The 12,640-nt window shown below is 39.7% G+C and overlaps 1 protein-coding gene across 2 annotated transcripts in view; it reads left to right on the forward strand.

The window, feature by feature from the left end:
- The first annotated feature begins 600 nt into the window (after window positions 1-600).
- LOC139752234 (uncharacterized) overlaps window positions 601-12,640 on the forward strand; it is a 38,627-nt gene continuing 26,587 nt past the window's right edge. For both annotated transcript variants that reach the window (XM_071668267.1, XM_071668268.1), the window contains exons 1-2: window positions 601-1,230; window positions 3,755-3,900. In XM_071668267.1, the coding sequence (XP_071524368.1) occupies window positions 1,059-1,230; window positions 3,755-3,900 (318 nt within the window). In that variant the 5' untranslated portion in view covers window positions 601-1,058. The remainder of the gene's footprint in view (window positions 1,231-3,754; window positions 3,901-12,640) is intronic.

The raw sequence follows: 12,640 nt of genomic DNA on the forward strand, positions 1-12,640 counted from the left end.
TACTCGTCATGAACCACCAGGTCTCGTGTTATCTGTCCTTCCCATGTACTGTCCTCCAGGAGATAGCCTCCTCATGAACCATAGGTCTTGTGTTTCTGTCCTTCCCATGTACTGTCCTCCAGGAGATAGCCTCCTCATGAACCATAGGTCTTGTGTTTCTGTCCTTCCATGTCCTGTCTTTCAGCAATGACCTCCTCATGAACTATAGGTCTTGTGTTTCTGTCCTTCCCATGTCCTGTCTCTCAGCAATGACCTCCTCATGAACCATAGGTCTTGTGTTTCTGTCCTTCCCATGTACTGTCTTACAGCAATGACCTCCTCATGAACTATAGGTCTTGTGTTTCTGTCCTTCCCATGTACTGTCCTGCAGCAGATAACCTCATCATGAACCATTAGGTCTCATGTTATCTGTTCTTGTCATTTACTGTCCTTCAGCCGATTTTTTTTCTTTTTTTTAATGTTGAAGGCTCCAGTCACGTTCAAGAGTCAACGTCAAGGCCGGGCCTTAATTAAGATATAGAGAATTATGAAATGAAAAGGGAATGAGTCTACTAATTTTTGAGAAAGAGAAAATCCTGTCTTTTGAAATGTGTGGCAGGTCATAGCTAATGGGAAAGACATGAGAAGGTAGAGAGTTCCAGAGCTTCAACGTGTAGGGAAAGACGAAGGTATCAAAACGGCCCACCCTTGAGTTGCCGATGGCCACATAATTATCATGTGACACAGCAGCTTCCCGAAAATTGCGTGGTCTAGCCGGTGGTGTGGGCACAGAAGCAGCCAGTTGCTATTCCTATAACATCAAGTATTTTCATTGAGTCAAAAGATGGAATTACAGAACCGTCAAAGGACAAACGAAAGTTGTAAGTAGTTTTCGATACAGAGATAGGTAGAAACTGGATCTTGGTAGCATTAAACTTGACAAGATTTTGTGTACCCTCTGAGATATCCTGTTCAACTCTGAGTTTATTGAGGAAGCTGTGTCATTATGAGATGCAGATCGAGTGAGAGAAGAGGGAGCAAAACTGAAGGATGTGGATGAATGCAGTATTGAGTCGTCAATGTACGAGTGCATTATCAAAGGCCATAATGGAGCACCTACCTCCCCCAGGGGACACTCCAGCTTCATCCAGTGTGCCGCTATACACGACACATACGTCATCACAGGTTCCAAAGACGCTACCATCAGGAAGTGGGACACATTGACCGCCAAGTGTGACTTTACTTACCAAGGTGAGTCCATCCCCAGTTTGACTTTGCTTGCCAAAGTGAGTCCAGCCCACAGTAAGACTTTACTTATCAAAGTGAGTCCATTTCAGTGCGATTTCACTTACTAAGATGAGTCCATCCCTAGTTTGACTTTACTTACAAAGGCAAGTCGATTCCCAGCGCGACTTTACTTACCAAGGTGAGTCAATCCCCAAGTGTGACTTTTCTTACCAAGGTGAGTCCATCCCCTGTGTTAATTTACTTACCAAGGTGAGTTTATCTCCTGTGTGACTTTACTTACCAAGATGAGTCCATCCCCCAAGTGTGACTTTACATACCAAGGCGAGTCCATCCCCCAGTGCGACTTTACTTACCAGGGTGAGTTCATCCCCCAGTGTGACTTTACTTACCAAGGTGAATCCATCCCCCAGTGTGACTTTACTTACCAAGGTGAATCCATCCCCCAGTGTGACTTTACTTACCAAGGTGAGTCCATCCCCTCTCCCGAGTGCAATTTTACCTACCAAAGTGAAAAAGTCCAGACCCTAAGTGTGACTGTACTTACTAAGGTGAGTGAATGCGTCTGCTAAGTATGACTGCACCTACCTAGGTTGGTGAGTCCGTCCTTACAGTGTGACTTTACTTTGCAAGGTGGCTTAGTCTACCCCCATTGTGACCACGGTGAATGAACCTTCTTAGTGTGAAATTACTTAGCCAGGTTGACATGATGGCAGGGGGTTGTAGATTAGCTAGGAGTGGTAAGATTGTGGGAGGTAGATTAGCTAGGGGGTTGTAGATTAGCTAGGAGTGGTAAGATTGTGGGAGGTAGATTAGCTAGGGGGTTGTAGATTAGCTAGGAGTGGTAAGATTGTGGAAGGTAGATTAGCTAGGGGGTTGTAGATTAGCTAGGAGTGGTAAGATTGTGGGAGGTAGATTAGCTAGGGGGTTGTAGATTAGCTAGGAGTGGTAAGATTGTGGAAGGTAGATTAGCTAGGGGGTTGTAGATTAGCTAGGAGTGGTAAGATTGTGGGAGGTAGATTAGCTAGGGGGTTGTAGATTAGCTAGGAGTGGTAAGATTGTGGAAGGTAGATTAGCTAGGGGGTTGTAGATTAGCTAGGAGTGGTAAGATTGTGGGAGGTAGATTAGCTAGGGGGTTGTAGATTAGCTAGGAGTGGTAAGATTGTGGAAGGTAGATTAGCTAGGGGGTTGTAGATTAGCTAGGAGTGGTAAGATTGTGGGAGGTAGATTAGCTAGGGGGTTGTAGATTAGCTAGGAGTGGTAAGATTGTGGAAGGTAGATTAGCTAGGGGGTTGTAGATTAGCTAGGAGTGGTAAGAATGTGGAAGGTAGATTAGCTAGGAGGTTGCAGATTAGGTAGGAGTGGTAAGATTGTGGAAGGTAGAATAGCTAGGGGGTTGTAGATTAGCTAGGAGTGGTAAGAATGTGAAGGTAGATTAGCTAGGGGGTTGTAGATTAGCTAGGAGTGGTAAGATTGTGGAAGGTAGATTAGCTAGGGGGTTGTAGATTAGCTAGGAGTGGTAAGATTGTGGAAGGTAGATTAGCTAGGGGGTTGTAGATTAGCTAGGAGTGGTAAGAATGTGGAAGGTAGATTAGCTAGGGGGTTGTAGATTAGCTAGGAGTGGTAAGAATGTGAAAGGTAGATTAGCTAGGGGGTTGTAGATTAGCTAGGCGTGATAAGATTGTGGGAGGTAGATTAGCTAGGGGGTTGTAGATTAGCTAGGAGTGGTAAGATTGTGGGAGGTAGATTAGCTAGGGGTTGTAGATTAGCTAGGAGTGGTAAGATTGTGGAAGGTAGATTAGCTAGGGGGTTGTAGATTAGCTAGGAGTGGTAAGAATGTGGAAGGTAGATTAGCTAGGAGGTTGCAGATTAGCTAGGAGTTGTAAGATTGTGGAAGGTAGATTAGCTAGGGGGTTGTAGATTAGCTAGGAGTGGTAAGAATGTGGAAGGTAGATTAGTTAGGGGGTTGTAGATTAGCTAGGAGTGGTAAGATTGTGGAAGGTAGATTAGCTAGGGGGTTGTAGATTAGCTAGGAGTGGTAAGAATGTGGAAGGTAGATTAGCTAGGGGGTTGTAGATTAGCTAGGAGTGGTAAGAATGTGGAAGGTAGATTAGCTAGGGTGTTGTAGATTAGCTAGGAGTGGTAAGAAAGTGGAAGGTAGATTAGCTAGGGGGTTGTAGATTAGCTAGGAGTGGTAAGATTGTGGAAGGTAGATTAGCTAGGGGGTTGTAGATTAGCTAGGAGTGGTAAGATTGTGGAAGGTAGATTAGCTAGGAGTGGTAAGAATGTGGAAGGTAGATTAGCTAGGGGGTTGTAGATTAGCTAGGAGTGGTAAGATTGTGGAAGGTAGATTAGCTAGGGGGTTGTAGATTAGCTAGGAGTGGTAAGATTGTGGGAGGTAGATTAGCTAGGGGGTTGTAGATTAGCTAGGAGTGGTAAGATTGTGGAAGGTAGATTAGCTAGGGGGTTGTAGATTAGCTAGGAGTGGTAAGATTGTGGAAGGTATTTTAGAAGAGCACTCTGGCTGCAGGTCACGAGGCGAGGATCAACTGTATCATCTGTACAGGAGAGTTTATCTTCAGCACATCCCACGACAGGACGGCCAAAGCCTGGCTCTTTGACATGCAGGATGTGCCACAGCGACCTGATGATGATGCAAGCATTCGTTCCTTCCAGGTACCTCTGCTCTCTCTCTCTCTCTCTCTCTCTCTCTCTCTCTCTCTCTCTCTCTCTCTCTCTCTCTCTCTCTCTCTCTCACACACATACACACACACACATATATACATATATATATATATATATATATATATATATATATATATATATATATATATATATATATATATATATATATATATATATATATATATATATATATATATATATATATATATATTATATATATATATATATATATATATATATATATATATATATATATATATATATATATATATATATATATATATATGTATATATATATATATATATATATATATATATATATATATATATATATATATATTTTTTTTTTTTTTTTTTGCTTTGTCGCCGTCTCCCACGTTTGCGAGGTAGCGCAAGGAAACAGACGAAAGAAATGGCCCAACCCACCCCCATACACATGTATATACATACGTCCACACACGCAAATATACATACCTACACAGCTTTCCATGGTTTACCCCAGACGCTTCACATGCCCCGATTCAATCCACTGACAGCACGTCAACCCCGGTATACCACATCGCTCCAATTCACTCTATTCCTTGCCCTCCTTTCACCCTCCTGCATGTTCAGGCCCCGATCACACAAAATCTTTTTCACTCCATCTTTCTACCTCCAATTTGGTCTCCCTCTTCTCCTCGTTCCCTCCACCTCTGACACATATATCCTCTTGGTCAATCTTTCCTTACTCATTCTCTCCATGTGCCCAAACCATTTCAAAACACCCTCTTCTGCTCTCTCAACCACGCTCTTTTTATTTCCACACATCTCTCTTACCCTTACGTTACTTACTCGATCAAACCACCTCACACCACACATTGTCCTCAAACATCTCATTTCCAGCACATCCATCTCCTGCGCACAACTCTATCCATAGCCCACGCCTCGCAACCATACAACATTGTTGGAACCACTATTCCTTCAAACATACCCATTTTTGCTTTCCGAGATAATGTTCTCGACTTCCACACATTCTTCAAGGCTCCCAGAATTTTCGCCCCCTCCCCCACCCTATGATCCACTTCCGCTTCCATGGTTCCATCCGCTGCCAGATCCACTCCCAGATATCTAAAACACTTCACTTCCTCCAGTTTTTCTCCATTCAAACTCACCTCCCAATTGACTTGACCCTCAACCCTACTGTACCTAATAACCTTGCTCTTATTCACATTTACTCTTAACTTTCTTCTTTCACACACTTTACCAAACTCAGTCACCAGCTTCTGCAGTTTCTCACATGAATCAGCCACCAGCGCTGTATCATCAGCGAACAACAACTGACTCACTTCCCAAGCTCTCTCATCCCCAACAGACTTCATACTTGCCCCTCTTTCCAAAACTCTTGCATTCACCTCCCTAACAACCCCATCCATAAACAAATTAAACAACCATGGAGACATCACACACCCCTGCCGCAAACCTACATTCACTGAGAACCAATCACTTTCCTCTCTTCCTACACGTACACATGCCTTACATCGTCGATAAAAACTTTTCACTGCTTCTAACAACTTGCCTCCCACACCATATATTCTTAATACCTTCCACAGAGCATCTCTATCAACTCTATCATATGCCTTCTCCAGATCCATAAATGCTACATACAAATCCATATGCTTTTCTAAGTATTTCTCACATACATTCTTCAAAGCAAACACCTGATCCACACACATCCTCTACCACTTCTGAAACCACACTGCTCTTCCCCATATATATATATATATATATATATATATATATATATATATATATATATATATATATATATATATATATTATATCTATTCATATTTATATTTTGTCGCTGTCTCCCGCGTTAGCGAGGTAGCGCAAGGAAACAGACGAAAGAATGGCCCAACCCCACCCACATACATGTGCATATACATACACTTCCACACACGCACATATACATACCTATACATCTCAACGTATACATATATATATATATATATATATATATATATATATATATATATATATATATATATATATATATTTTTATTTTGCTTTGTCGCTGTCTCCCGCGTTTGCGAGATAGCGCAAGGAAACAGACGAAAGAAATGGCCCAACCCACCCCCATACACATGTATATACATACACGTCCACACACGCAAATATACATACCTATACATCCCAAATGTACACATATATATACACTCACAGACACATGCATATATACCCATGCACACAATTCACACTGTCTGCCTTTATTCATTCCCATCGCCACCTCGCCACACATGGAATACCATCCCCCTCCCCCCTCATGTGTGAGAGGTAGCGCTAGGAAAAGACAACAAAGGCCCCATTCGTTCACACTGTCTCTAGCTGTCACGCAATAATGCCCGAAACTACAGCTCCCTTTCCACATCCAGGCCCCACACAACTTTCCATGTTTTACCCCAGACGCTTCACATGCCCTGATTCAATCCACTGACAGCACGTCAACCCCGGTATACCACATCGATCCAGTTCACTCTATTCCTTGCCCGCCTTTCACCCTCCTGCATGTTGAGGCCCCGATCACTCAAAATCTTTTTCACTCCATCCTTCCACCTCCAATTTGGTCTCTCACTTCTCCTCGTTCCCTCCACCTCCGACACATATATCCTCTCGGTCAATCTTTCCTCACTCATTCTCTCCATGTGCCCAAACCGTTTCAAAACACCCTCTTCTGCTCTCTCAACCACGCTCTTTTTATTTCCACACATCTCTCTTACCCTTACATTACTTACTCGATCAAACCACCTCACACCACACATTGTCCTCAAACATCTCATTTCCAGCACATCCACCCCCATGCGCACAACTCTATCCATAGCCCACGCCTCGCAACCATACAACATTGTTGGAACCACTATTCCTTCAAACATACCCATTTTTGCCTTCTGAGATAATGTTCTCGCCTTCCACACATTTTTCTACGCTTCCAGGACTTTTGCCCCCTCCACCCACCCTATGATTCACTTCCGCTTCTATGGCTCCATCCGCTGCCAGATCCACTCCCAGATATCTAAAACACTTCACTTCCTCCAGTTTTTCTCCATTTAAACGTATCTCACAATTGACTTGTCCCTCAACCCTACTGTACCTAATAACCTTGCTCTTATTCACATTTACTCTCAGCTTTCTTCTTTCACACACTTTACCAAACTCAGTCACCAGCTTCTGCAATTTCTCCCCCGAATCAGCCACCAGCGCTGTATCATCAGCGAACAACAACTGACTCACTTCCCAAGCTCTCTCATCCACAACAGACTGCATACTTGCCCCTTTCACCTCCCGAACAACCCAATCCATAAACAAATGAAACAACCATGGACACATCACGCACCCCTGCCGCAAACCGACATTCACTGGGAACCACTTACTTTCCTCTCTTCCTACACGTACACATGCTTTACATCATCGATAAAATCTTTTCACTGCTTCTAGCAACTTACCTCCCACACCATATACTCATAATACCTTCCACAGAGCATCTCTATCAATATCATATGCTTTCTCCAGATCCATAAATGCTAAGTACAGATCCATTTGTTTTCCTAATTATTTCTCACATACATTCTTCAAAGCAAACACCGAGTCCACACATCCTTTACCACTTCTGAAACCACACTGCTCTTCCCCAATCTGATGTTCTGTACATGCCTTCAACCTCTCACTCAATAGCCTCCCATATAATTTCCCAGGAATACTCAACAAGCTTATATATATGCGTGTGCACATACAGGTACAGTTGGCCATGTAGTGACGACATATTTTGCAGAATGTTTCGGACACGAAATGCGGTATCTGGCAACTACCTCCACCTCTTGCATCCCCAGGATGTCTTTGTCTTTGCAGAGTTTTTCTTATTAAAAAGCAATTCATAAGTCCATATTTCAAATTTTGTTTGATTTATAGGCATGAATGCATCTGGCTGTCCACCAATAAGTGTTAAGCAACTTGCTTCCTGTGGTCAATCGAGGTGGATGTGCTAACAGGCGCTGCTGCCTGTAATTGCCACATTGCCGAAACTTTTATAACCCTAGAGTTACAGAGTGTCCCGCTCATTTTAGATGCTTCAAAAAACACTAGCAAAATGTTACGTTATTCTGCAAAGAAGAAAAATATACACAGTTTACAAATTTGTTGTGACCGACCTCCAGGTTAGAGGAGTATGGAGTGAGGGGGTAGGCGGGAGGGAATGGCAAGCGATGCCATATCTGCCACAATAATTTCATATCAATTGGTCAACTGCAGATTGATTGTATGTTGTATAACCCTCTCTTTAAAACACATATGCACATTGTATAACCCTCTTTTTAAAACACATATGCACATTGTATAACCCTCTTTTTAAAACACCTATGTACATTGTATAACCCTCTCTTTAAAACACATATGCACATTGTATAACCCTCTTTTTAAAACACATATGTACATTGTATAACCCTCTTTTTAAAACACATATGTACATTGTATATCCCTCTTTTTAAAACACATATGTACATTGTATATCCCTCTTTTTAAAACACATATGTACATTGTATATCCCTCTTTTTAAAACACATATACACATTGTATAACCCTCTTTTTAAAACACATATACACATTGTATATCCCTCTTTTTAAAACACATATACACATTGTATATCCCTCTTTTTAAAACACATATGCACATTGTATATCCCTCTTTTTAAAACACATATGTACATTGTATAACCCTCTCTTTAAAACACATATGCACATTGTATATCCCTCTTTTTAAAACACATATGCACATTGTATATCCCTCTTTTTAAAACACATATGCACATTGTATATCCCTCTTTTTAAAACACATATGCACATTGTATATCCCTCTTTTTAAAACACATATGTACATTGTATAACCCTCTTTTTAAAACACATATGTACATTGTATAACCCTCTTTTTAAAACACATATGCACATTGTATATCCCTCTTTTTAAAACACATATAGCACATTGTATATCCCTCTTTTTAAAACACATATTACACTTGTATATCCCTCTTTTTAAAACACATATACACATTGTATATCCCTCTTTTTAAAACACATATGCACATTGTATATCCCTCTTTTTAAAACACATATACACATTGTATAACCCTCTTTTTAAAACACATATACACATTGTATATCCCTCTTTTTAAAACACATATACACATTGTATATCCCTCTTTTTAAAACACATATACACATTGTATTTCCCTCTTTTTAAAACACATATACACATGTATATCCCTCTTTTAAAACTCATATACACAGGCATATCCCTCTTTTTAAAACACATATACACATTGTATATCCCTCATTTTAAAACACATATCCACATTGTATATCCCTCTTTTTAAAACACTTATACACATTGTATATCCCTCTTTTTAAAACACATATACACATTGTATATCCCTCTTTTTAAAACACATATACACATTGTATATCCCTCTTTTTAAAACACATATACACATTGTATATCCTTCTTTTAAAACACATATACACATTGTATATCCTCTTTTCAAAAACACATAACACATTGTTATAACCCTCTTTTAAAACACATATACACATTGTATATCCCTCTTTTTAAAACACATATACACATTGTATATCCCTCTTTTTAAAACACATATACACATTGTATATCCCTCTTTTTAAAACACATATACACATTGTATATCCCTCTTTTTAAAACACATATACGCATTGTATATCCCTCTCTTTAAAACACATATACACATTGTATATCCCTCTTTTTGAAGCACATATGTACATTGTATATCCCTCTTTTTAAAACACATATACACATTGTATATCCCTCTTTTTAAAACACATATACACATTGTATATCCCTCTTTTTAAAACACATATGCACATTGTATATCCCTCTTTTTAAAACACATATGCACATTGTATATCCCTCTTTTTAAAACACATATGTACATTGTATATCCCTCTTTTTAAAACACATATACACATTGTATATCCCTCTTCTTAAAACACATATGCACATTGTATATCCCTCTTTTTAAAACACATATACACATTGTATATCCTTCTTTTTAAAACACATATGTACGTTGTATATCCCTCTTTTTAAAACAGTAAAAACGATTAAAGACACCACCATGCATAATATCAATTATATGTCTAGTGGTATACATAATATCAGTTATATGTCTAGTGGTATACATATTATATGTCTAGTGGTATACATATTACTTTAATGTCAAGTGATATACATCATCATTTAGCTCAGAGAATCTTTCTTCGTCAATGTCTCCTAACTGCTGATTTAAACAGGTTTTTTGAATTTGTACATTGTATTTTATATGGTCATGAATTTATACATTGTTTTCAAATGGTAATGAATTCATACATTGTATTTTATATGGTTATAAATTCATACATCGTATTTATATGGTAATGAATTTATACATTGTGCTTTATTCGGTAATAGATTTATACATTGTATTTTATATGGTAATGAATCTATACATTCTATTTTATATGGTAATGAATTCCATTCTTTACTAGCTGTGTGATTGACGGTATGAGCTGCAGTTTCCTTGGCTATTTTTACACAAATTCAATCCATCTGTTCCTTATTGATTGATTATTTACTACCTTATGAACATTTTCTGTAAGATATGCAGGCCCTTCTGTAGTATATGTTAAAGACATTATTCAATTTTAGCACTTAACCCTATTCTCTACACTTAACATGTTTACTTTCTCCCTCTCTGCTTGGCCAATGCGAGCTCTGGATTCTATTCCTAGAATGACTCTAATAATTTTGTCTCGACGAATGTGTAGCTGCTTTATGAATTTACTGCTTACTCCAGAATACCAAGAAGGACATGCATGATTAAAGCAGAACATAAGGTTTTCTTAACTTTCTGATTCAAGCCATTTGCTTGTCTGTATAGAAATTTTAATTCTCCATATATTCTCTTGATTATGAACTGACAGTTTAACTCTGAGGCACATTGGTCCAAATAAACTCCCAGGTACTTCACTGCCTTTACTTCTTTTATTACCTTACCATCATATATATATATATATATATATATATATATATATATATATATATATATATATATATATATATATATATATATATATTTTTTTTTTTTTTTGTCGCTGTCTCCCGCGTTTGCGAGGTAGCGCAAGGAAACAGACGAAAGAAATGGCCCAACCCACCTCCATACACATGTATATACATACGTCCACACACGCAAATATACATACCTACACAGCTTTCCATGGTTTACCCCAGACGCTTCACATGCCCCGATTCAATCCACTGACAGCACGTCAACCCCGGTATACCACATCGCTCCAATTCACTCTATTCCTTGCCCTCCTTTCACCCTCCTGCATGTTCAGGCCCCGATCACACAAAATCTTTTTCACTCCATCTTTCCACCTCCAATTTGGTCTCCCTCTTCTCCTTGTTCCCTCCACCTCCGACACATATATCCTCTTGGTCAATCTTTCCTCACTCATTCTCTCCATGTGCCCAAACCATTTCAAAACACCCTCTTCTGCTCTCTCAACCACGCTCTTTTTATTTCGACACATCTCTCTTACCCTTACGTTACTTACTCGATCAAACCACCTCACACCACAAATTGTCCTCAAACATCTCATTTCCAGCACATCCATCCTCCTGCGCACAAATCTATCCATAGCCCACGCCTCGCAACCATACAACATTGTTGGAACCACTATTCCTTCAAACATACCCATTTTTGCTTTCCGAGATAATGTTCTCGACTTCCACACATTCTTCAAGGCTCCCAGAATTTTCGCCCCCTCCCCCACCCTATGATCCACTTCCGCTTCCATGGTTCCATCCGCTGCCAGATCCACTCCCAGATATCTAAAACACTTCACTTCCTCCAGTTTTTCTCCATTCAAACTCACCTCCCAATTGACTTGACCCTCAACCCTACTGTACCTAATAACCTTGCTCTTATTCACATTTACTCTTAACTTTCTTCTTTCACACACTTTACCAAACTCAGTCACCAGCTTCTGCAGTTTCTCACATGAATCAGCCACCAGCGCTGTATCATCAGCGAACAACAACTGACTCACTTCCTAAGCTCTCTCATCCCCAACAGACTTCATACTTGCCCCTCTTTCCAAAACTCTTGCATTCACCTCCCTAACAACCCCATCCATAAACAAATTAAACAACCATGGAGACATCACACACCCCTGCCGCAAACTCCTGACATTCACTGAGAACCAATCACTTTCCCCTCTTCCTACACGTACACATGCCCTACATCCTCGATAAAAACTTATATATATATATATATATATATATATATATATATATATAATATATATATAATATATATATTTTTTTTTTTTTTTTTTTTTTTTTTATACTTTGTCGCTGTCTCCCGCGTTTGCGAGGTAGCGCAAGGAAACAGACGAAAGAAATGGCCCCCCCCCCCCATACACATGTACATACACACGTCCACACACGCAAATATACATACCACACAGCTTTCCATGGTTTACCCCAGACGCTTCACATGCCTTGCTTCAATCCACTGACAGCACGTCAACCCCTGTATACCACATGACTCCAATTCACTCTATTTCTTGCCCTCCTTTCACCCTCCTGCATGTTCAGGCCCCGATCACACAAAATCTTTTTCACTCCATC

The sequence above is a fragment of the Panulirus ornatus genome, chromosome 12, assembly GCF_036320965.1.
Source record: "Panulirus ornatus isolate Po-2019 chromosome 12, ASM3632096v1, whole genome shotgun sequence".
Taxonomy (NCBI): Eukaryota; Metazoa; Arthropoda; class Malacostraca; order Decapoda; family Palinuridae; genus Panulirus; species Panulirus ornatus.